The sequence below is a fragment of the Lynx canadensis genome, chromosome B3 (assembly GCF_007474595.2).
Source record: "Lynx canadensis isolate LIC74 chromosome B3, mLynCan4.pri.v2, whole genome shotgun sequence".
NCBI classification, from domain to species: Eukaryota; Metazoa; Chordata; class Mammalia; order Carnivora; family Felidae; genus Lynx; species Lynx canadensis.
This window is the reverse complement of record NC_044308.2, coordinates 6,031,073-6,056,496: the sequence shown is the minus strand read 5'-3', so window position 1 is coordinate 6,056,496 and position 25,424 is coordinate 6,031,073. Positions and strand designations below refer to the sequence as shown.

The 25,424-nt window shown below is 54.2% G+C and overlaps 1 protein-coding gene across 2 annotated transcripts; it reads right to left on the bottom strand.

The window, feature by feature from the left end:
• RHCG (Rh family C glycoprotein) lies at nucleotides 1-24,080 on the bottom strand. Of its 2 annotated transcripts, none has more exons than XM_030317401.1 (11): nucleotides 23,474-24,080; nucleotides 15,111-15,297; nucleotides 12,736-12,886; nucleotides 8,548-8,695; nucleotides 7,580-7,746; nucleotides 5,594-5,731; nucleotides 5,270-5,406; nucleotides 4,832-4,956; nucleotides 4,536-4,609; nucleotides 1,259-1,340; nucleotides 1-446 (listed from the first exon to the last, which is right to left on the bottom strand). In XM_030317401.1, the coding sequence occupies exons 1-10, from the start codon at nucleotides 23,658-23,660 to the stop codon at nucleotides 1,272-1,274; spliced, it is 1,383 nt and encodes a 460-aa protein (XP_030173261.1). In that variant the 5' UTR covers nucleotides 23,661-24,080; the 3' UTR covers nucleotides 1-446; nucleotides 1,259-1,271. The 2 variants fall into 2 exon arrangements, with proteins under 2 accessions (XP_030173261.1, XP_030173260.1); XM_030317400.1 differs by having other exon boundaries at nucleotides 1,248-1,340; nucleotides 23,474-24,079.
• Nucleotides 24,081-25,424: the final 1,344 nt, after the last annotated feature.

The following is a 25,424-nucleotide window of genomic DNA, read 5'->3' as shown; positions in this document are numbered from 1 at the left end:
TACAAAGAACACCAGGAACGTTTATTCACGGAGGCTGCCATCTGCATGGCACAGAGAGGTCTGGGCGGCCCAGGGAGCAAGGGAGGTGCTGGCGGAGGGGCAGGCAGGGAGCGGAAGACCCCAGAAGTCGGGCTGGCGGCTAAGTTGTCTCCTAGGATGGCTCGCGCCCACTCCCGGCTGCCGGCCCCACTCCTGCCTGCTGTTCTCAGGATGTGGCCACCAAGACCCCCTGGAGGCAGGCCTCCTGCAGCCAGAACCTGGCTTGGATGCCCACTTTGTCTATAGCTCTCCCATCTCCATTCTCAGGCAGGCCTCCTGGGATGAAGGAGAAAGAAGTGGAGGGCGCCCTGGGCCGGGCCAGCAGGTGGGGTGCTGCTTGCCTTGCTCCTGTGTTCTCAGCTTGGTCAGCACCGCTCTTTTGGGAGGGCCGGGGCAGTCTGTGGAGCCTGCAGGGAGAGAGCCAAGAGCAGCGGGCCACTGTGGGGTCCTGCCGTAGCCCCTTGGGCACCTGTGCCTTTTCCCGACAGGGTGGGCATTAGAGGCAAGTGGTCACATCACTCAGCCTTGTGCCCCAGACGCAGCTCTTTCCAAGCTCTGGGCTCCAAGGGGATCCAAGAGCGCTAATGAGCACAGGGGTAATGACTTGCTAAGACCCCAGTTTCTCCACTTGCACTCTGTGGCCTTGGAGAACCTGAACTTTTCTGAGCCTTAATTTTCTCATTTATTGGAAAAGAGGGAAGTAGTTGCACCTGTCGGGTAGAGCTCTCTGTGGAGGGTTAGATGCAAAAGGCACGAGGAAGGGCTTGGCGCATTCCACACGGGGGCAAGGAGACTGTGAGCTGATGGGAAGAAGAGAGGAGACAGAGAAGGAAGGTAGAAATAGCCCGAGGTGGTCGGCTGAATAGAGCCAGGCCTGTCAGTCCTGCTTTTATAAATGAGGAAATTGAGGCTCTGGCTCTGGGTGAAGAGATCCTCAAAGTCACAGCCAGTAAGCAGCAAAGCCAAGTGTGCACCCAGGTCACCTGCTATATATTCCTTCCAGTTCAGAGTGCCTTCCATATATCTCCGTGCCTGTCCAGCTTGCAAGGAGTCTGAGTGCCACCAACCCTCACATGCCCGCTCCAATCCAGGCAGGAGGGGTGGAAGCTCACATCCGCATTTCTTGATGCTCTCTTTTTGCCCCTTTGCTGGTGTCACCCAGTTCCCAGAGCTGGGCACCCACCGGGAGACCCTGCCCATGCTCTCACCTGCTTCTCACCTGCCCTGGGAGTTTAAGGTTCCGCGGGCTTGAGGGTGGAGTCCTCAGGATGTAAGACAGTGCTCTTCAGCTCCTCAGGCATCTGCAGAGACAGGAGGGCAGTTCCAAGGGCCCTGCCCTAGGCCAGGCAGGTGTCCCTGGTAGAACTAGCACAGCCTGGGCAAGTCAGGAGCAGCGTATGGTGTGTGGCGGGCGCCACCTTGTGATCACTGTGCAGATTGCATGCCAGGGAGCAGGGCAGTCCTTCACACAGGTGTCCTGCCCCCTATTTCAGGCTAGCCACTGTCCAGGGTGCTGGGGCACTGCAAGCATGAGACAGAGTCCTTGCCCCACCAGAGCAATGGGAAGGCGTTCAAGTGACAGGCACAGTGACAATATGAGCTGCAAATGCACATGAGAGGCTGATAGCCCGGTCAGGGGTGGGGGACTCTGGTTGTGCTGAACCCACTTTTGATAGATGAGCAGGAGTAATGTGCCAGGGAGAGGCAGCATGGCAAGCTCCCTGAATAGCAGACAGGTCCAAAAGGGAGGTGAGGTGAGATGTGTGTGTGGGGGGAGGGGGGAGCAGAAATGGATTGGAAGGTGGAGCGGGAGTGGGGTGCATCAGCGTTGCCTCGGCTTCAAGGCTAAGCTTTGATCTCAAAGATTGCCTCATCTGGGGTGCCTGGGTGGCTCCGTTGGTTGAGCGTCCAACTCTCGATTTTGGCTCAGGGCATGATCTCACGGTTGCATAGATTCAAGCCCTGCATCGGGCTCTGCGCTAGCAGCACGGAGCCTGCTTGGGATTCTCTGTCTTCCTCGCTCTCTGCCCTTCCCCCACTCCCGCTGTCTCTGTCTCTCTCAGAATAAATAAATAAACTTAAAAAAGATTGCCTCATCTAAGGTCCTGGGGAACAGCTGTGTCCCCTCATCCTCTGGAAAGCCACCTCATCTCCTAGGTAAACCATCCAGAGGCCAGGGGCTGAGGGGACGGCCTGATGGTGGCTTACTTCCACTGACACAGAATTACAGTCCTCAAAACGGAGCACTGCTGAAAGGTATACAGCAGAGAGAAGGTGTGAACTTAGAATACATTGTAAAGATCAAAACAGAACCAAGAGTGAACTTCTATATGTGGGAACTGATAACATCTTTTAGTTTATTTCATTGGCGTTAAATCTGTGTGATTTCTAATTGAGGTGTCTAAAATAGTTTAAATTCTGACTTTAAAAATGGGATGAAAATAATTATGCTGCTAAAAAAAGGAAGTTTATTAAGAATGTAATAACAGAATACTTCTTTTTTTTTTTAATTTTTTTTTCAATGTTTATTTATTTTTGGACAGAGAGAGACAGAGCATGAACAGGGGAGGGGCAGAGAGAGAGGGAGACACAGAATCGGAAACGGGCTCCAGGCTCAGAGCCATCAGCCCGGAGCCTGACGCGGGGCTCGAACTCACGGACTGCGAGATCGTGACCTGGCTGAAGTCAGACGCTTAACCGACTGCGCCACCCAGGCGCCCCCAGAATACTTCTTATAAAAAGAATGAGCAGGATCTCAAATTGGGCATATAATCTCCACTGTGTAAAAAAAAATCGGGGCACCTGGGTGGCTCAGTCGGTTAAGCATCCGACTTTGGCTCAGGTCATGATCTCATGGCTCGTGAGTTTGAGCCCCACATCAGGCTCTGTGCTAACAGCCTTGAGTCTGGAGCCTGCTTCAGATTCTGTGTCTCCCTCTCTCTCTGCCCCTCCCCTGCTCACACACACACTGTCTCTCTTTCTCTCTCAAAAATAAATAAACATTAAAAAATCTGCGAGGATTAAAAAAACAAAAAAGACTGGAGGGAAATATGCCCAAAACATTAACAGTACTTGAATTAGGGTGATAGGATTTCTTTCTATTTTTCTCTATTTCCAGATTTCCTTTAATGGGCTTCTATTCATTTTATAATTAAAAAATAATTTAAAGAGAATGAATTCAAAAGCATTATTAGCTATGTACATGAAATTGGCTTATAATGGATATCAGTTGAAATTACCCAGAAAACTCCTGGTGTGGTTAAAAATACAGAGCCAAGGGGCACCAGGGTGGCTCAGGCGGTTAAGCATCTGACTCTTGATTTCAGCTCAGGCCATGATCTCACGGTTTGTGGGTTTGATCTCACTGTGGGTTTGGCAGGGTAGAGCCCACTTGGGATTCTCTGTCTTCCCCTCTCTATCTGCCCTCCCCCCTCCCTCTCTCTCTCCCCCATCTCAAAGAAAATAAATAACCATTTTAAAAATAAAATAAAAATACAGAGCCACATGAAAGGCGGTGATGGGCAGGCCCCTGTCACAGGGGCCACAGACACAGGTTAGGTCCTGCCCCCTGTCATGAGGGGAAGTGTGGGTGGCTGCCATCCTCCACCATCTAACGAAGGTAATTGCCTTCAACAATGATTGGTGGGGAGGGAGGCCTCCCTGAAGTCACTGAAAACCCAAATCGCGGCATCTTTTTAAAGAAATGGAGTCCTGTGACATCCTAATACTTTCAGCTTGTAGAACACCGTTTCTCCAGTTGGGTCTCTGTACTGATACTGGAATGTCACAGAACTCAGTTTCTGGACCAGACTCAGCTGGAAAGTTGAGGCCCTCCTGAATAGGCCCTCCTGAATTACAATCCTGGGCAGGTGCCTGGGAAGCTGCATTTTTACAAGGTCTCCAGGTGGATCTTATGGAGACTGAAGTGGACCACACATAGTGGTTCTTAACCCAGGTTATATATTGGATTCACCTGGGGAAGTTTAAAAAAAACAAAAAAACAAAAACTCCTAATGTCCAGGCCCTACCCCCAAACCAATGAACTCGGAGCCTCGTGGGGCTTGGAGAACCTTTAAAGCTCCCCGGGTGATTCCAATGCACACAGAAGGGTCGTGGTTCTCAGAGGCGGGTGTGCGTTTCATCAGAATCACGGGGAGGGCTTGTTGAAACACAGTGCTGAGCCTCACCCCTGAATTTTGGATTCAGGAGGACTGGGTAAGATTCAAGAAATTTGTATTCCTAACAAGTTCCCAGGTGCTGCTGCCTCTGGGGAGCACAGGGGGCCATACTTTAGGAATTACTGCTCTAGAATAAAGCCTTCAGCCCGCCCCCGCCCCAGGAGACACAGTCTCCCGTTGGAGGAGTAAGGTGACGCGGGGCTCTGTCCCTCACCTTCAGCTTCCGGCTCCTCAGGACCCAGCCCAGCTGACGTGAGTAGGGTCTGTGGAGAAGGGCAGAACCCCCTTTGGGTAGGAGAACAAGTTCCTGGAACTCACCTCCCAGTAGACTGAATCCTCAAAGCAGTTCTCATCAGCAGGTTGTCCCCAGAATGGCAACTTCAAAATGACCCCTAAAGAAAGTTAGGGGTTACAGGAGGTCAGGAACCACTTCCTCTCTGCCTACCCAGCCCTTTCCCACAGATGGGAAACTCCCCCCCACCCCCAACCCAACCCAATCCCACAGCCACAAGCGCACAGGATTCCTGGGTCCTCCGGGCTGACCTCTGGTACGTGCTGGTGGGTCCCCCACCCGCAGCGGCCCCACCTTCTCTGGCCCAGACGCTCCCACTCACCCACGATGATGCCGCCCACCAGGGCTATGGCCAGGGACACGAAGAGACCAGCAGCCTGAAACTTGCCCTGCATGCTTGAGTCCCAGGAAGTCTTGAAACCATCAAAGCCAAAGAAACTGGCAAGCCTCGAGTGGAGACAGAGAGCAGGTCAGGGCTCCACAGAGAGGCCAAGGAAGCACTTGCTGTCGCCCCACAAATGTGAATGGGCACCAAGGCTCAGTAAACCCTGGCCTGAGCCTCCCCATGTGCACTGGACAGATCAGATGGTCTCTAAGACTCCTGAGGAAGGACAGAGGTTCGGGAGAGAGGCCCATAGACGGTTGTTCAGATTAGGGAAGGCTAGGGGTAGAGATACAACGTTGGACCCCAGAACAGCAGGAAGGAGGAATGGAGAAGGAAGGAGGGAGCCCGGGCTCCCTGCACCTCCTCCATACTTACCCTTTTATTCCATACACCTTAGCACTGGCGCAGGATGCTGTCACTGCACCCACAATGGCGCCTATGATGCCCGGGAGGCCGTGCAGGTTGTGAATGCCACACGTGTCCTGGATTCGCAGCTGTGACTCCAGGAATGGCTGGAGAGGTGAGAAGGGTGTTGCTCGGGCCCTTAGCCGTGGCAGGGGTGTGGGGAGGCCAGGATTCCAGAGGCCCCAAATACCCAGAGACCCAGCACACTCCAGCCCCCAGACCTCCCCACCCCTGCCAGTTAGAAACACAGACCCCGGGGTTCCCCAGCCCTCTGCCCTGGTGGGGGGCCCTCACCGTCAGGTACACAAAACCCAGGGTGGAGACAATGCCGCAGATGAAGCCGACGATGAGGGAGCCGTACGGCATGAGCATCATTTCGGCAGCGGTGCCCACGGCCACCCCTCCCGCTAGCGTGGCGTTCTGGATGTGCACCTGGGTAGGGAGGGCCAGAGCTCAGTCCTCTCCCGGAGCCTGCACCCCCACGCTCTGGCTCCGGGAGGCAAGGGTGACTCACAGTGCGTCTCAGCCAGCCAGGAGCCTGCAGAGGGCCCCGGGCCTAGCGCCTGTGTTCTCTGCGCCAGCAGCCTGGGCACTGTGCGTGGGCACAAATCATGTGTCCCTGCCGGTGAGGCCTACTGGCATGTCTGCATGTCCCCTGTGAACCTGTGTGCGCAGGTTTGCATGTCTGATGGTCTCCCCGTGACGTACACCGACATCAGGCCTGTTGGTGCGCAAACCCCCGAGCCAGAGCCCGTGGGCCTACGACGGCTCCAGGCCTACCCGCACCGGGTACTGCGTTGCCGGCTGCGGGGATGATTTCAGTCCGTCTCTACAACGAGCCCGGGAGGTAAGGACAGTTATCTTTTGATGCTTGTGCAGAGGAGGGAGTTGAGGTGCAGGGAGGTGATGTGGCTTGTTAAACACCACACGGCTAGCAGGAGGCAGAAAGGTAAGTCGATCCGGGTCTGTGTGGAGCCAGAGCCCCTGACCTTGACCTCATTCCGTGCCCTTGCCTGCGTGGGGGTGTTGGGAGCACACAGCTGTGCCCACATCCCTGTGTCTGATTCTCTTCCCTCTGACGTGTGAGTCCCTACCTCTCTGTGTGGTGGCTGTCCAGTGTACCCAGGGGCCATGGCAGTGTCCCAGCACACATGTACCCGTGTCAAGAAGCTAGCGTCAGACTATGAGATAGAGAGGTGGTCTTCTTTTTATAGAAGAATCTACCACCATCTATGGGCTTTGGCCCCTCCCCACTAATGACAGAACAATCTGTCCCAGGGAAGCGACAGGAGGGACACTGGGAAACCATATCCCCCCACCAACCTCCCAGGGGTGTGGACAAGCATCAAAGGGGTTTCCTTTCTGAGCGTATGGGATGATGGAGGTGGAGGTTGCTTTAAGAAGGCTCAGGCTCCTGGGTAGCTCAGTCGGTTAAGCATCTGACTCTTTTTTTTTTTTTTTTTTAATGTTTATTTTTGAGACAGAGAGAGACAGAGCATGAACGGGGGAGGGTCAGAGAGACGGAGACACAGAATCTGAAACAGGCTCCGAGCCATCAGCACAGAGCCCAACGCGGGGCTCGAACTCACGGACTGCGAAATCGTGACCTGAGCCGAAGTCGGACGCTTAACCGACTGAGCCACCCAGGTGCCCCAAGCATCTGACTCTTGATCTCGGCTCAGGTTATGATCTCATGATTCATGAGCTCGAGCCCCACATCGGGCTCTGTGCTGACAGTGCAGAGCTTGCTTGGGATTCCATCTCTCTCCCTCTCTCTCTGTGCCCCTCCCCCACTTATGCACTCGCGTTCTCTCTCTCTCTCTCTCTCTCTCTCTCTCTCTCTCCCCGCCCCAATCTCAAACTTAAAAAAAAAGAAGAGAGAGAGACTGAGGGCCAGTGTTTGCGAGATCAGAAGCCTGGTAGAGGGAGGTGCCCCTGGCAACCCTACGGGGCAGGTCTGATGGGGTGCTCAGCCCAGAACGGCTGTCAGCACCCCAGGCTGCGGGGGAGGAGAGTGAGGAGGAGGAGCTGCTCAGAGATCAACAATCTCTGAGAATCTGGTTCTGGGCTATGCCAAAACCCAGCTATGTAATCCGTACAAATCATTTGTCCCCGAGCCTCAGTTTCTTCCTCTGCAGAGTGGGTGTGATAATCCTGATGCTGCGTGCCTCAAGGAGTTGTTGGAAGGGCGTGGTGATCAGTGCCCACCGGGCACAGGCGGTCAGAGCCGCACCTCCCCCCTCCCCGGGCTCCCCACGCTCCCCGCCCCCCCTGGCTCACCATGTCCAGCTTGCCCTTCTTGTGCAAGGCGCTGGACAGTGCCACCGAGGTGAGCACGCAGGCTGCCAAGGAGCAGTAGGTGTTGATGGCAGCTCGGTGCTGGGCGTCTCCGTGTTTGGACACAGCTGAGTTGAAGCTGGGCCAGTACATCCACAGGAAGAGGGTGCCTAGGCAGACCAGACAGGGCCGGTGGGCCCGGGAGAAGAGGTGTTAGATGGGCCCAACAGAACTTAGGCAGACCTCCTGCCCTTTTTAGTTCCAGAGACCTCAGATGACTCCCGTGCCCCAGCAGCTTCCCACCCTACAGCCTACTCATGCTGGGGGCTCTTCCTATGACATCCTCCCTGCCTTCCTTACTTCCTGATTCTGCTCCAGAAAGTGTAGCCTGACCCCGTAACTGGGCTAAATGCCTCCCACCTTGCTCCCACAGCACCTTGAGGGAGAATCTTTCCCCCCACTGTTGGGAGATTATCTGGTAATGATCTGGTAATAATCCCTTGAAGGCAGGGCTGGGTTTTAGGAGACCAGAGTGGGTGATTGATATGTGTTCTCTGGAATGAATGGACACAGGAAGTAGGAATTCACACTTTGCTCTGACCCAGGGGATGGAGTCACCAGTTCCACTTTGTCTGCCTTAGGGCATCCTAGGGAAAACAGGATGAGTGACCAACTTCTTCCAGCCCCGTGGGAAAAAGGGACCATCATCTGGGATCCTGGAGATGTCTACAGGCAACCCCCTCTGCCCTTTCCCCAGAGGGAACTGGCTACCCCCCTCCAGACCACATGGAGACCAGGCATAGTTACGGGAACCTGAACTCCTCATGGAGACCCTCACCCATTATGGTGGTTCTCACTCCTCATGGTGGTCCTCACCCATCACGGCAGCCCTCAGTCATCATGATGGCCCTTATCCATCATGGCCACCTTCACCCATCATGGTGGCCCTCAGTCCTTATAGCAGCCCTCACCAATCATGGCGAAGAGGTCCGAGTGGTACACAGAGCTCTGCCTCTCCTTGCTCTGATGTAGGCTGGGTCGATAGAGGATCCAGGTCACTGTGAGCCCAAAGTAGGCGCCAAATGTGTGGATGGTCATAGAGCCCCCTGCATCCTTCACCTGGGGTACAGGGATCGGTGAGGCTCTGATACTGTCTCTCCCTCCCGCCTGTGAGCACTTTCCTTCCCCACCAAACACACACACACACACACACACACACACACACACACACAGGTCCATCTGTCTCTGATTCCACAAGCTGTAAGATGGGAGCCCGGGGCCCCCCACAGACCAATCAGTTTGGAAGAGGAGAAAGCAGGGATCCCTGAACCCAGGCTGTGAGCCCGTCAGCAAAATGCCAGAGTATCCTCACCCAGCAGATGGGACTGTGCCCAGATCGGGCAACCCAGCCTTGGAGAGGACCTTGACCAGTCACCCAGCGGGAAGAGGTGAAGCAGACCTAGAACCTAGGGCACCCCCCTAGTTTGCCACCTAGCTGGTCACTAGCTTCTGCCTTATCTTCATTCTTGGGAGCCCTTCCCTTCCCCCTGGGCCCTACCCTCTCCATATGTCTTTCCACTCCTGGCCCAGCACCACTCGATCTAGACTGCCAGCATCCTGCCTATGACCTCCCAGCTGACCTTACCCTATGACCTCCCAGCTGACCTTCCACCACCCACCCCATCCCCACCCTCCTGTCTCCTGTCTCCCACAGTCAGAGCACGTAGGGAGGTTTCTTCCTCTTCTGTCCCTTCCTGCCCTCCCCCACTCCGTGCCTCTGGATTTCTCTAGGTCTGAAGCTCCTCATTTACAAAGTGGGGGAGAGGGCGGTGACTTAGCAGGGCCGTCTGGAGGGTTGAATCAGACAACTTGTGTAAAGCGCCCGGTGAGCGCCTGGCACTCAACAGCTGCTTCGTGGACTTAGCCTTCCTCCGCGTGCCCCCCTCCCCTCTCTCCAGCCTCCTCTTCCTCCCCACTCAGAACCCATGTTGGGGGGAAATTCCAATCAGAATCACAGACTTCTGCCTTCACTTAGATGGGGAAATGCAGCCAGAGAGGTAAGTGTATGGTCCAAGGTCACAGAGCTTAGTGGTGGGGTTGTTGACAGGCCTGGATTTCCTGGTTCCCGGCCTGGTGGGTGCCTCTCCCAGCACCCGGGACCTGGGATGAGCCCTCATGACCTCCCTGAGTCTCAGCTTTCTCGTCTGTAAAGTGGGGGTAATAATTGTGCCTTTCTCAGAGATGAGGATTGAGATAAGCCACGTAAAGTATTCAGAGCAGGGCTCAGTCAAGGGCAAGTGCTCCTGACATGTGATTGTTTGTATTTTAACTTGGGCACAGAGACAGGCCTGAAGACTGTTCCGGCATTAAAGAATTTCTGTCAGCGGGAGCACTTGGGTGGCTCAGGCGTTTAAGCGTCCGAATGTTGATTTTAGCTCCGGTCACCATCTCCCGGTTCGTGAGATCAAGCCTGAGTGAGGCTCTGTTGATGACAGCCTGGGTTTGAGGATTCTCTCCCTCTCCTATCTCAAAGAGAAGGAGAAAAGCAAGGAAAACGAAAGGGAAAGAGAAAGAGAAAGCGAAAAGAAAACGAGAAAGAGGAAAGAGAAAAAAAGAACAGAAACGAAACAAGACAAAGAAACAGATCACCCTACTAACCCACTTCAAGGCCCAAGACACCTCAATATCTCCCACGCCACATCAATGCTATCCAACTCCCTCTCTCTCGCTACCACCTCCTATCTTCCTCTCTCTCCCCCTCTCTCTCTCTCTCCCTCTCCCCCCACCCCCTCTCTCTCCTCTCTCTCAAAAAAACAAAAAACCACACACCGAATTTCTGTAGCAGATTGGGGGGATTTTTGAGGGTCTCTCGACTCATGCCCAAGACTGTGGATTCTCACTGTTTCAGATCATGCCCATTGGCCCCAGTGCCCACCCCTCGCCTAGCCTTGCTTCTTTCTTTCTCACGCCTCCCACCACACCCAGTCCCTAAGGCCTGTGTATTCCCCTCCTTTCTATCTGTTGAATCACTTCCTTCTCTTGGTACTACCCCCAGCCCCAGTCCCATTATCTCTTACCAGGGCGACTCGGGCAGCCTCTTAACAGGGCTCCCTGCTCCCAGCCATTGTCCTCACCAGAGCCAAAGTGGCATTTCTATTACATGTGTCTGGCCGTGCCACTCCCCTATCTGAAACTCTCCATAGCTCCCCACTGCCGTCATGACAAAGTTGCCCTCGTGACTCTTCAACACCATCTCCAGGAGCCTTGATGATCCGTGTCCTGCCCCCCTTCCTCCACCATTACCCCCCCCAAGCCCTCCCCCAGCACACCCTCCTTCCTCCAGATGGAGCCACCAGAGACCGCTCACTGTGGGCCTCCCTCAAGGCCTTTGCACTGTTTCCTCTGCCTCACCCCTTTGCCTGGTTGTTTCCTCCTTGACTTCTAGCTTTGACGTCTCTTCCTCCAGGAAGCCTCCCTGACCTGCCATGCTGGCTCAGGCACCCTCCTTCGTGTCACCAAGCCCTTGACCTCACTTCTCATCACACTGCATGGTAACTGTATACTTCCTGGTTCCCTCACTAGATTGTGAGCTCCTCGGGGTCTGAGTGAGAGCGCCCGGAGCATTGCCTGACATGCAGTCAGACTCGGAGTCTTGGTATTTACTTGGTAAATATTTGTTGAGCACTTATTAGGCATTGAACTAGGTGCTGGGGACACGGATGGTCCAGACAGATAAGGTTTATCAGAGAAGGAGAAATGTTATGAAGAAAATAAACCAGGTCAACGTGAGACACAGTGACTAGGGGTGGGGTAGGGGGGTAAGCTAGAGGGCAACACTGTGTAGGGGGGAGAATCTGGGAGGGCCTCTCTGAAGAGGTGATATTCCAGCTGAGACCTCAGTGATGAAAATGACTGGGGGATGAGCATTCCAGGCAAGAGCAAAGGCCCTGAGGTTGAACCAAGCTTGTTGTGTTGAGGAACAGACAGGGGGTATGGCCAAAGCACAGAAAGATGGGGAGAGAGTAGGTTAGAAGCTTGGAGAGAGAGGCTGGGGGCAGAACATGTAGGGCTTTATAACAAATGTGGATTTTATTTGAAGTGAAATTTTAAAAGCTACTGGAGGGTTTTAATCAGGGGAATTGGTCTCATACGCATTACTAACAGGTCTCCATGGCTGCTGGTGGGGATTGGCCTGTGGCGGTGAGTGGGGCAAGGATGAAGATAAGGAGGTGAGTTAAGAGGTAGAGATATGGCGGCCTGGGTCAGTCTGGTGGCTGAAGAAAACGACAAAATGAATGGATGTCGTGTAATGTAAAAAAACAAAAGCCAAAAAACTCTACCCCTTTTCAGGGGTGGGGGTGTTCCAGGCAGAGTCCAAATGTAGAGGAGTTGGGGGCTAAGAAATGGATGAAGTCTCTGAATGACCTTCACCCCTGCAAAGGTACCAAGAAGTATCTGAGCTAGAGTCAGAGGTCTAAGGTACCCCTTACTTGGTTCATTGAATTGGCCAACTTTAAGGGGCATGATTCCTGCCAGAATCCATGTGACTGTCACTTCTAGAGTCATGCAGTGCACAACCTAAGCAGCGATACACGTCCACCTTGGATATTCCCTAAGGCTCCTTCCTTACATATGTGTAGCCCTCAATACACTGTGTCCTTTTCTTGGGAGACCAGTCTGTGAATGTGGGGTGTGTGTGTGTGTGTGTGTGTGTGTGTGTAAGAGTATGTTCAAGGGGGTGCCTGGGTGGCTCAGTCGGTTAAATATCTGATTCTTGATTTTGGCTCAGGTCATGATCTCACAGTTCGTGGGACTGAGCCCTGGATCACGCTCTGTAGTGTCAGCTCATGCTGTTCTCTCTCTCTCTCTCTCAAATAAGTGTTAAAAAAAAAAAGACTGTGTTCAGGAACACCCACTCTTTCCAAAATGCAGGAAAGAGAAAGGAGGGAGACAACCAACATGAGGGGCCCCTGCTCTGCCCAGTAAATATCATTACTCTCACTTTAGAGACGAGGAAACTGACATTCAGAAGGTTAAGTGACTTGCCAACATTGAACCGAACCCAGCTGGCATATCTCCCCCGCCCTCCCTTTCTCTATTTCCCTGCTGTCACCCCAAGTGGCCCTTCCATCTCCACCCCCGTTCTGATCCCTGCTCACCTCTAGCAGGCTGAGGAGGATAAACTCATTCACTGAGAAGAGGGTCACTTGGAAGAGGGTCATGATGAGTAGCTGGACAGGGCTGACTTTGCCCAGAACCGCCCCAAAGGCCACACAGACAGAGCCCACGCAGAAGTCCGCATTGATGAGGCTGTGGGGAGATGGGTCAGGGGAGGGGCTGAGGCAGCAGCAAAAAGCTGCGCTCCAAGCCCTGGGTTTGAATCTGGACTTTGGTCATCTATGGATTTGGACTTGTGGCTTAACCTTGCTGAGCCTCCGTTTCATGATGTCGCAAGGGCACATAACATCCTAAAGGTACTCTAAGAATGAAAAAAAAAAAAATAATAACAGATGAAGGGTCCAGCAAGGCAACGGCACATGCCAGAGGCCATGCCCTTCCTTCGTGACCCCATCTCAGCACCCCCTCCTTGCAGGCAACTTTGTGGTCAAGGCACCCAAGTCATCTGGCGGCTGTTGTTGAACATGCTGCATATTTGGAGCCGCGCCCTGCCCTCCGTCCTCTACCTGCCCTTCCAGAACCTCTTCTGACTGCCTCCTCTTTCAGGAAGCCTTCCTTGATTCCTCCACTCACGTGTGGTCTCCGTCTCCAGACTCTTAGATCTCACTCTAAACACACCGCTTCTGTTAGTTACCAGGGCTCTGCTTGGGTTTGAGCTCTCATGTCCTTACCCGAGAGAGAGGATCTGTGTCCAGGGAAGAGAGAGAGAGGGCTTCCCGCAGGCCGTAGGGAGCTGGGGGCTGGATGGAGGGGGCAGGAAGGCCAACAGAGAGAACAGAAGCAGAGGAGCACCTAGGTCCTTCTGAAGTCTGGACCCTGAAAGCCTAGCCGGTCAGCAGAAGGCTGATGGAGAAGCAGACAGCCAGGTAGATGTCGTGTGGCCCAAGGAGACCCTGGTTCCATCCACGTGCCTCCCAACCCAGGCCTTCCGGGGCCGGGCCAGCGGCAAAGCTGTCCTGGAGTGTGAGGCAGAGTCAGGAGAGTTGTTAGTAGGGGTGGGGGTAGGGACAGTAGAGGCTAGACCCGCAAGCCATTCGCAGCCAGAGGAAGTGCCCCTGCCCCACGCTCAGGTGTGTGTGTGTGTGAGCATCAGGAGGTGAGAAGTAAGAGGCCAGCTGACTGTAGGGCCAGGGAGTGGAATGGGGGCCGCATTCCAGGTCAGGTCCCTCCCAAGACAGAGGATGTTCATCGGAGCGTCTGCTTCACTACGAGCCTTGTTCACGGCTGTGTCCCCAGGGCCTCACATAGGGCCCGGCTGAATGAATCATGACAGTTACTAAGTGCCAGGCACAGAAATAGCTGCCTGGTACAGCATATGTCCTCCTGTGCCACACAGGTACCGTTATTAGCCACATCATATAGATGAAACACGGAGGCTTAGAGAGGCCGAGTTATTTGCCGACGTTCCCACGACTGCAGCCAGAAGACCCATCTGACGTTGGGCCTCCAGCTGCCGGGAGATGGAAGTTCGGACGTCACCTCTTCGGAGGGCCCACGGGAGTTTTGGGCAGAGCCTGTAGGGGAGCCATGACCCTAGAGTGACAGGTGGGACTCTTCAAGTAGGCACAGGAGCCAGGAGGAGGGTCTAGGGACAACATGAGCATCCAGTCCTGAGCACCAACAATGGGCTCCAGCTCAGTTGCTGAAAATCAATCCCCTGAAAGCCAATTGGCCAACCCTCAATTTGTCAGCTCACCAACTCGCCCAATCACTGGTTCGCCCAAAACTTGCCAACTCACGAAGCTCATAATAATTCCCTTTGGAGATTTTTAAAAAGTTGTATACTTTTGTTTTTCATTCAGCCATAGCTCTTTGGCTGTGGTGGCCAATGAAATATATTACAGGTGTTTTCATACTTTGGATCTACGGCTTTGGGAGTGAGACTTTCTTGTCGAAGATTTTATACAAAAGACTAATTTCTTGGCTCCGACCACGTTCTATCTAGTCAACTATTTTTCCAGTTTCTCTAAAGTCGTGGATTCATTAACTGGCTTCAGTGAATTAATCATCTTGCAAGTATTTGGCATGTTTTAAGTTTCAGACACCTGGCCTATGATCCCCGGTCGGTGCCCTATATGTGACAGCAGGGGCTTGCACGTTAAACGTGGTTTTATGGCCGTTTGCCTCTGAACCCTTTCTGTGGATTTGGCCTTCCCGCGGGCTGACGAACGTTCTTTTGCATACCCGCCCTCTCGCCCTGTGGTCCCCGCCCCCGGGCCAGCCCCTCACCCCGGGCCCCGCCTCCGGGCCCGCCCCCTTCCCCAGGGCCCCGCCCCTCGTCCCCGGGGCCCGCCCCCATCCCTGCAGAGCCCGCCCCGGCCCCGCCCCTTGCCCTCCGGGCCCGCCCCGCGCTCACTTCTCCACGCCCAAGCGGATGTAGCCTTCTTTGTAGGAGTGGAACCAGCCCTGCATGAGCAGCGCCCACTGGATGCCAAAGGCCGCCAGCAGGAAATTGAAGCCCACCGAGCTGTAACCGTAGCGCTGCAGGAAGGTCATGAGGAAGCCGAAGCCCACGAAGATCATCACGTGCACGTCCTGGAAGCCTGCGGGGAGAGTGCAGCCGGGGGGGCTCGGTCGCTTAGCCCGCCCTAGCCCTGGGTCTGGGCCAGCAAAGCCCCGCGCAGAACCTGTGTCTTCCGGGCCACTGGCCACCCAGTAGCCTTCCAAGCCCCCTCCTTCCATGTCTGCGTCCGGATCCTGGGGCCAGGGGCAGTAATGAATGACTTTCCTGTGCATAGAACAGCCGCTAACCCCACCCCCCCCCCCACCCCCGTCTTGTCCTAAGAACCTCTGGAGGGGGCTGGGCTGGGGGGAAACCAGGGTGAGCCTCCCACTTGAGACCACTCGTTCTAAGGCCAAGGAAGGCCTGGGTGTCCCCTCAGGAGATGGCAGCTTCCTTTTTCCATCCGCACCCTGGGTGGAGGTGGGCAGCTGGGCATTTGAAATGGGGGCCAGGCTGTGGATTACACGTAGAATCTAGGGTCCAGAACCCAGACTTTCTGCGCTCTGCCCCCTCAACTGCATCACTTTAGTACGGAGAAGTTAGTCTCATCTTGACTGGTGAAGCACATGAGTTGATCACTCCCGTGAAGGTCACATCCCACCTCCACCTCCAGCAAGTACCCTTTCCTGAATCACTGACACCTGAATTTGGACCCGTTTCCTCCATCTGGTAGACAGATGACTCTGGAGAGTCAGGTAACACACTTGGGTCTCAGCACCTTCTGGAATGCTTAGTCACAAATGCTGCAGAGATTAAATGAGGATATGTATGTAAAGCACCTAACAGTGTCGGTCCCATAATAGGTGCTCAAGATGGACAAGTGTCATTATTTATTGTTACTTAGGCATAGGCTAATTCTGAGTTCTGAACCAACTCTTTCATCAGCTCGCAGTGTGGTCCTGACAAGCCACTTCCCTTCAGCCTCAGTTTCCTCCATAAAACCAAAGGATGGATTAGAATGATCTTAACTGTCCTTCCAGGGCTAACGTTGCCTGATTCTAGATTGCCAGAAAAGGACAGAAGGGAAGCAAAGATAGTCACAAAAAATAAGACGCTAAAAGGAATTATAGGTGTCACAGGACACAAGAGAAGCCAGACTGAAGGGTTCCTGGTGGCCAAATCGGGCAGTTTGAGCATCAAAATAATTAGGTACTGGAATGAATTAAAACCATGACAAAAACAGTAACTCAAAGTCAGAAGTAAATGAGATCGTGAGGAGGGCTCTTGCTTGTACCAGAACGCCGAGGGCCAGACGGTTAAATGTAGAATGAGTGCTGAAGTCGGAAAATCGTGATTTTCACAGTAAAGATTCCATCAGTGGGTGCTAAATCCAGGGAGAAATTCTGATGAAGAGCAGAACATTTGCATTGTCTTCAAGAGTCTCCCCATGGACTGCTTACAAGTTACAAGGTAGAAAAAAAAAAAAACCAACCAAACAAAACCCAGTAATTACGAAGTGGAGAAACGGGGCAAGGTCTTCACTGAATGATCAAAATTAACATCGCCAATAAGGGACAGATGGATAGCACACGCCTTCAGATGTGACACCCTGAAGGAGACACATCACCGGTATGGTATTCCAGCCCAGAAGGCATAATCCCATTCTACTCGTGAGGAAGCATCAGACAAACAGAAAATGAGTAACATTCTGTTAGAAACGGGGGTGGGCTGGAGTCCTGAGCAATATCAACGTCATAAAAGACAAAGAAAGGCCGCAGGAATGTTCCAGGTTAAAAAAGGATAAAGAGAAATAGGTCTACTGCATTCAATACCTAACTCAGGACTGGATCCTGGATTTGCCTGGCGGGGGCAGGGGGGCAGGCAGTGGGGGGGGGGGGCGAGTGGGAGGAGAGCTAGAGAGGTTGTTATTGACTAAGTTAGAGACTAATTAGAAAATTAGATTGATAAAATTCGGTAGAAACTGAATATGAAGGTATTGCGCAATGTACATTTATGAAATTGATTACTGTGGTTGCAGAGAATACCCCCATTCTCGGGAAACATCCCGGAATCTTTAGGGTGACAGGGCCATGATGTGTCTGACCCACCCTCAGAAGATTCGGAGAAGAAAAGAGTGTATGTGTTTGCGTCTCTGGGCAGAGAGGGAGAGAAGGAGCAGGGAGCTGAATCGGAGTTAAAAGTATACAGTGTTCTTTGTGCTGTTTCTGTTTTAGCAACTTTTTATAAATTGAAATTATTCCCAAGTAAAACGTTTAAAAAAAAGGCGGTGGGGGGGACCTGCAGGCCCCACTGGCCTGCCCCCTTCATTCCTTCCTCGTTCCTCCCCCTTCCCCCCACGCGTCAGCTGCACCTGCCTCCGTGTTCCTCAGTCCTATTCCGGGGTCTCTGCCTGTGTCCTTCCCTCCCCCTGGGATGCTGTTCCCACAAAAAGGCCAGAATCTCTTCCTGCAGATCTCAACGAAATGTTGCCTCATCACAGAGGCTTTCCAGACCACCCGGTTTGAAGTGGGTTCTCTCCCTCTTCTTTCCTTTCTGGTTCTTATTACAGTTTGCAGAACGGTGTGTTTGTCTAGCCCACTCGACTGTAAACCTCCCGGTAGGTTTTGTTCACTCTGCTGGTCCCCAGTACCTCTGACCGTGTCTGGGGAGCCCGCCCCCCCCCCCCCCCCCAGGCCTTCCTGTGGCCCAGGCCATGGCCACAGCCCCCTTGGCTAGCGGCTGAGGGAGGAGGCCCTGCACGCCACCCGCCGCAGGCCCGGGGCAGGGGGCGTGCAAGCTGATGTAAGAGAGCTGTGGGTCTCACCCCAGCATGGCGCTCTGAGCTCCTGCCTGGAGACCTGTGCGAATTTGCGCGAACAAACAGCAGCTTGGTGTCGGTTTCACGATGTGTGCAGCTGATTGCGTGTATTATCGCATTTCATGGTTTATCACGTTTCCAACTGTCGTGGGGGAATCTGAGCTAATGCGCGTGAAGCGCCATACGTGGCATTATGGTTATTCTTGGGGAGAACGGATGGGTGGCAGACTGGAGGAGAGGTGTGAAAGAGGGAGGGGACACTCGCAGACCTCAGTTCCAGCAGCAGCCGGGGAGGGGAGCTGGCAGGAGGGCAGGGCTTCTGCTGCAAGACACAGGGGATCGGAGGCAGTTGTGGAGTGGGAGGGAGGGGCTGGGTCTGGTGTCCTTGGAGTTGAAGATGACCACGGGGATGTGGATCGTGAGGGTCGACAGGGCAGGTGGGAGGAAGGGAGCCTGGCTGTGCGGGGTGGAGCGGGGATGTGAGACTGGGCAGGCCCGCAGATGGAGATGTGAGTCAGAATGTGGGCACGATGAGGGGGAGACAGAAGCTGAGAACTGGCCTGCCTTTGAGGCTAGCAGACGGGACAGGGAAGGCGCTGGCGGGGGTGGTGGGAGGAATCCCTGGGAAGAGGCAGCGTCACAGAGGGTGGGGGCCTTTTCAGAAGAGGCAGTTTGGTGGCAGAAAGGAACCCTGTGGGCAGGGACAGGGGGTGGGGTATGGGGGGGCCCTCCTGGGGGGTACTGCAGTTTCGGGGCTGCCTTCATTCTCCCTGAGGCCCTCCCCTTCTCCGTGCATCATCCCTGCCTGCCCCCTCTCGCCAGTTCTCTGTCCTCTGTGACTCCTCCGGTGTCCCAACCTCTCTCTTTGACCTTCTCTTTCTTGGTGTCTCTTTCTTCTCCCCCCACCTCAGGCACACGGACGCCACCTTCTCCTCTCCTTGGGCACCTCCCCATTCATTCTCTTGCTCCCTTTCTCTTTATCTCCCAAACTGGTCCTAATTTAGAATCCAGACATAAAACAGTTGAATAGTTTATGTTTCATAAACTTTGGTGCTAGTTCCTAAAACGCTTTTACCAGTAATGGTTTGAAAGTCCCAATCGTGTGACCTTCAGGAAGGACATAATCCCTCCGATCTGCAGTTTCTTTTTCTGTAAAATGGGGGGGGGGGGGGGTAATACAGGGGCTCAGGTGGTGTTCACCCCAGAGGTTTACGGTGCACATTTAATGACTTCGTCCAATCCTGGGCACAGGCCTGGCTCTTTAGCAACTGACGGGTAATATCAGCTACAATTTCCCTTTGTCTCCTTCAAGATTGTCCAGGTGTTTTGCACTGAGTTGGCAACTTGCTGTGGGACAGTGGAAGTTGGAGAGGTACCCGCCCTTCCCCCCTCTTTCCCCAGCATGGGGTGACGCAAGCAGTCTTGCTGGCCCAGAGTCTGGTCTCTCGGCGGAAGACTCCAGCGGGCGTGCCAGCCACAAGAGCTGCCACAAGGGGGCAGCAGTACCCCACTCCCCCCTTCTCCACCCCGCTCCTAGCTCACTCTCCCTCACCCCCAGGACGGGTCCCGCCCCCCTCCCCCTGAGAAGCTGGCCTAGTCCCTGAAATCTCTGAAATCTGAGGCCAGAGTTCCCCTCGCCCTGGGCCTCAGCGGCTTCTCCCGCTCTGCTGCACCAGCACAGAAAGGGTGGTGCCCCGCCTGGTGCAACCTGGGGCCGCCCTTTTCCCACTCACTGTAGGCCAGTCTAGCCCAGACTTTTCTTTGAGACCTCCTGGCCAGTCCCTCACTTGCCCAAGTCTCCGTGCCCACCTCTCTGACACCTCAGAGCCGACCACAGAACCACCCCGTCACTGCACGGTTTCCTGGCAATGGGGCAGAGGCCCCGGGGAAAGCAGCTGGGCTGCTGGTGGGAGGGCTCAGCTGGTCCCTGCCTGGGTCACGGACGCCACCCCGAGAGTGTTGGGCAAATGTCTACCGTCCACTCCCTGCACCACAAGAGGGACAGAAATGCCCTGCCCGACAGAGCGTGTGAAAAGCACTCGTTCTCTGCCCCTCCCCCATTCATGCTCTGTCTCTCTCTGTCCCAAAAATAAATAAACGTTGAAAAAAAAATTTAAAAAAAAAAAAAAAAAAAAAAAAAAAGGGCGCCTGGGTGGCGCAGTCGGTTAAGCGTCCGACTTCAACCAGGTCACGATCTCGCGGTCCGTGAGTTCGAGCCCCGCGTCGGGCTCTGGGCTGATGGCTCAGAGCCTGGAGCCTGTTTCCGATTCTGTGTCTCCCTCTCTCTCTGCCCCTCCCCCATTCATGCTCTGTCTCTCTCTGTCCCAAAAATAAATAAACGTTGAAAAAAAAAATTTAAAAAAAAAAAAAAAAAAAAAAAAGAAAAGCACTCGTAAGTGGGGAGAGAACAGAGGAATTTAAATGCTCTAATAGTTGAAATTATTCCTCGGCCAAATCTCTGAACATGTGTCCTGCTCCCCCTTCAGTCTTCCCGGGACGCTTCAGGAACCCAGGCTCTGATGGCTCCGGGGGGGCTAACCTCCCCCGGACCCTGCCAACGGCCTCTCGGGCTCCCGAGCACCAGCCCGCGGGGAAGTTTCGTGTTCGGCCTCCGAGGGCACTGCTGGGGCAAGTCTCCAGCTGGCTCTGTGCCTGCTGCCTGCCGAGGGGCCTGTGTGTGGGGAGCAGCCCTTGGGCCCTCCTGAGCCCCGGCCCGAGCCGGCTGGATCTGGACTCCACTGGAAACCCGAGATGCCCAGCAGGCTCCACTAATCCCCTGGGCCTGAATGAGGCCCATTATGTTGACAGCTTGGAGCCAACAACCCAGAAGGTACCACGAGGGTGTGCCCTCATCCTCTGCCCCTGGGAACTGCCACACTGGGGTCCCACCTGAACCAGGAGGCCACGTGCCCTCTAACTCCGAACCACAGCCACCATGACCCAGTGGACCTGAGAAGGGCGGGGCAGGGGGAAAAGGGAAAGGTGAACCTGAAGGAAGGGGAGTGGTCCAGGAGCACGGGCCTGGATGTCCAGGGCTCCTGCCCTGGCCCTCTGGTTTCCTAGTCACCCCCTCTCTGGCCTTAGTCTCCTTGTCTATAACATGGGAGTCCCAACAGCGCCTTCCTGGCAGGGTTGGGGGGGGGGCAGGTCAAAGGAGAGAATGTACATCTGGTGGCTTGAGCTGCTGTGACTGGAGTCCGGAGGTCGGCCGTCTCTCCCTCTACTCCTCTCCTCTCTGTCACTTCCTGCTGATGGCCAAGGGGAACTAGCGGGAGAACTCAAGCCCTCCTTGGTGGCTGGGGCTGTCTCATCCCCCTTAGCAGCTTCCCTCCTACCCTTTCACAAACCCTACCGCTGGGCCACTCTGCACCACTCACCTGCTCCTGGCGTACCTGCCCTGCCTCACCCCTCCTCACCATCCCACCACCTTCCAGGAAGCTGTCTCAGATCTCTTCTGCCCAGAGAGCCTGACAGCACTGAGGACAAGGCACTGGGGTGCCCTCCTTGAGTCTGGGAGCCCTTCGGGGTCAGAAAGCAAGGACGTGCAACTTGTTCATCCACAACGGCCTTGAGTCTTGGTCTGTTGGGACGGTCGTGGTTTACGTCTCTGGTCTGGTGAATTACTATGAGCGCAACCTCTCCACTCCCTCACTCTCAAAAGTGTCACTAGTTGACAAATTACGTGGCCACCCTATGGATAAATGGTTGTTGGGTGAATTGATGACGGTGGGGCATGGAAGGTGGGTGTGGATGGAGTGGGGATAGGAGCTGGGGAGATGTGAGGACCGCAACCCTCTCTGGGGAGGCTCTGTAGCTCCTATTTTAGGGCTTTGAGACCTTCCACTGTCTGGACCCCTCAAGGACCTATGAATGCCCATGGGAGAACTTGTCCCCTGTGCTTTGCTGAAGGGCTGGTTATGGCCGAGAGATAAGCAAGAGCCAGAGTGAAGGAGAACAGGCAAAGGAGGATCTCAAGCTGTCCTGCCTCTCCGTTTGCCAGATCTGTCCAAGGAGAGTAAAGGTGGGCAGTGAAGAGTGGATTTGGAGTCTTAATTCTAAGGCCACAGCTGTCATGGTCTCTTAAAATACAACTCTGAGTGGAGCCCAGTAGAGGCTGTGGTTTCGACCAGCACAGGGCACACTCCTCTTCCATAACCTCCCTTCTGCTAAGTGCCGTATTTCTATTAATGTAACCTGTGACGGCATTCGCTTTCTGGCAGCCATTTAATGTGGCCGGCTCCCACTGAGTTGGCACCCCCGCCCCCCACCCTTGTCTTTTTTCACGCAGGCTGTCATCCTCCATGTATGCAGTTATTTATTTGGAGCTAAGTGAAATGTTATTTCTGGAGGCAAAGACTCCCATCGCTGAGGGTTTTCAAGCCATGGAGGGAACGCCAGCCGGCCTAGGTGGCTGTTGCGCGTGAGCTTTACGGTCCCCGCGGAAACTAACAGTCCATGACTCTGTGCGCACCAACCGTTGGGATGATTGTCATTGGCTGCTGGTAGATGGTGTCCAAAATCAGAAAACGCAAGGGCATGGGAAGAGCCTCGGGCTGAGGGGTCTGGAGGTTGGGCCAACCTGAGTGACCTTGGACCAGTTCTTCCAGCTCCTGAGTCCTAGGGCATCTGTGTTTTGTCCACCTCCAGGAACTGCTTCATTAGGAAGTGCGGGTTCCATGCCCAGCCCAGCACTGTGCCGGAACTTCCTGTGCCCTGTCTCACCCCAGCTTCACCCCATGCCTGCACGCGAGGTGCTATTATTATCCCCCGCTGGACAGATGTGGCTGGACAGATGTGACAGAGTTTCAGGGAGGTTGATGTTTTCCTAAGGCTTATCCCCCTGGTTAATGGCAGAACCATGAGAGGAGTGAGGTCTGGTGATTCCAAGGGTGTGCTCTTAACCCCGGCACTGCAGATACCAGAGAATGAGGGCTGTTTTTCTTCCCTTCCAGGCCAGATGAGGGTTAGGTGCCTGGGTCCCATATGCTTCTCCCCACAGCAGGACTGGCAAGTCAGTGAGCCATCCCTGCAGCCCTTGACATCGGACCTGCCTCCTTAAGTGGCCAGTACGGGCACAGCTGGACAAGGGAGCCAGGGTCACCCCCTGGTTGGTGACTGAGATGGGACTTGGGTCTTTCAAGGACAAGTAAGGCTCTCTGATGGGGAGGTTGGAGGCCTCTGATGGCACCTGGGATGAGCTCACCCTGGCGAGCTTTCCCTATCGCTTCAACACAGGGAAGAGTTGGTGCACATGTGGCCGTTTGTCAAGCGTGCCCTCCAGGGGCTGGCAGGTGCCGCGTGGGGAGGGCCAGCGGGCTGCGGGCAGCTTCTCCTCCTCTAGGACCCCCCACCCCCGTTCCCGAGTAGCAGGCTGCACAGGTGCGGCAGGCAGGGCTCTGAGCAGGGTGGGGGACCTGCCCGTCCGCCTCTGCGGGGCCTGCGGGGTGGCCGGACTTACTCGGGTAGCGGTAGTAGAATTCGTTCTCCATGTCGCTGGTGGTGTTCTCATCCCCCTGACTGCCGATCCAGTGGGGGTCGGCATCGAGGTCGTAGCGCACGAACACGCCGAAGAGGACCACCAGGGCCACCTGCAGGAGCAGGCAGGTGACCGGCAGCCGCCAGCGCAGATTGGTGTTCCAGATCATGCTGCAGGGGGCGCCTGGCCGGGAGGGCAGCGGGCAGTGCGGCCGTCGGGAGGCGGAGGGAGAGGCTTATAAGACCCGGGCAGGGGCGGGGCGGCCGCGTGGGGTGGTGGAACAGCTGACCCGGTGCCGCCCGCGCGCTCGCCCAACCGGCAAGGGGAGCCTCGGGCGCCCCCGCAGCTCCCCGCAGCTCCCCGCGTCGGGACCGGGGGCACAGCGGCAGGGGGCGGGGGGGCAGGGGCCCAGGAGCCCCGGCCTCTGCGCATCCCATCGGTACCGCGCAGCGTGCCTTTCCCCTTTTGGTCCTGGGACCCGAGACAGAAAAAGCCGGATTATCTGCCTCCCCCGCCCCCAAGAGAAACAGAGAGGAATTCCTAGATAGTGATCGTAATGCCGCCATCACCACCGTCCCTTTTTTTTTTTTTTTTTTTTCTGGTCACAGAAGTCATGAAAAACCAGGAAAGTCTAAGAACTGGCCTACACCACAGAAGCCTGGAGAGCCGTGACAACTCAGTGCTGAGCGTGTGGTACCACGGAAGGTATCCTGGAACAGAGAGAGGACATTAATGGAAAAAATGGGGAAATCCTCAGAGAGTCTGAAGTTTAGTTGATAGCATTGGGCCCATGTGGGTTTCGTGGTTGTGACGGATGTACTGTGGGTAGTTAAGACGTTGGCGGGGGAAACTGCGTTCGTGGTATAGGGGAACTCTGTACTATCTTTGCAGCTTTTCTGTAAATCTAAAATTATTCCTGGAAAAAAAAGGGGGGGGGCATGGGGCGCCTGGGTGGCTCTGTTGGTTAAGAGTCAGACTTTGGCTTCAGGTCATGATCTCAAAGTTTGTGCATCCGAGCCCCGCGTTGGGCTCTGTGCTGACAGCTCAGATTCTGTGTCTCCCTCTCTCTCTGCTCCTCCTCTGCTCGCGCTCTGTCTCTCTCTCAAAAATAAACTTAAAACAATTTTTAATAAAAAAAGGAAAAAAGGGTATTAAGAAAAAATATGTAAAAGATGATCAGAACAGTTAAGTTTTTCACAAGTTCGTTAAGCTTGATCGGGAATGGTCTGTTGGTCAATGTGTGTGATCTTGACATGAGTAAACCATAGAATTTAAGTCAAACCTATGCTTAGTCCATACTTTGTCAAAATAAATGTGATTTTCTAATTTTTCTTTAAAAAGGTAACACAAGTATACTGTAGAGATTTTAGAAAATACGGAAAGCACATGGGGCGCCTGGGTGGGTCAATCGGTTGAGCGCGTGACTTCAGCTCAGGTCATGATCTCACAGCTCGTGAGTTGGAGCCCTGCATCGGGCTCTGTGCTGATGGCTCAGAGCCTGGAGCCTGCTTCAGATTCTGTGTCTCCCTCTCTCTTCACCCCTCACCCACTCACGCTTTGCCTCTGTCTCTCAAAAATAAATAAATATTAACAAAATTCAAAAAAAAGTACAGAAAACACAAAGAAAAAAACAAGAAAACCACCTGTAATTCCTCCACTAGAGGCAGCACCAATATGAGAGAAAGAGGGAGAAATTCATACTGTAATATTGACATATAGCTGCTTTATTCACTTAATATTTTGTAAACATCTTCTCATATCCTTGTTATTTGACATCTTTTTTTTCTAACGTTTATTTATTTATTTATTTAATTTTTTTTTTAATTTTTTTTTCAACGTTTATTTATTTTTTTGGGGACAGAGAGAGACAGAGCATGAACGGGGGAGGGGCAGAGAGAGAGGGAGACACAGAATCAGAAACAGGCTCCAGGCT

Bases quoted from the DNA above. Each gene is read 5' to 3' on its own strand.
- RHCG (XM_030317401.1), bottom strand. From the start codon at position 23,660: ATGATCTGGAACACCAATCTGCGCTGGCGGCTGCCGGTCACCTGCCTG. The intron at 15,298-23,473 runs GTAAGTCCGGCC...CTCTCCCCGCAG, and splicing joins ATTCTACTACCGCTACCCGA to GCTTCCAGGACGTGCACGTG. The intron at 7,747-8,547 runs GTGAGGGCTGCT...TGGTCTGCCTAG, and splicing joins GGACCTCTTCGCCATGATTG to GCACCCTCTTCCTGTGGATG.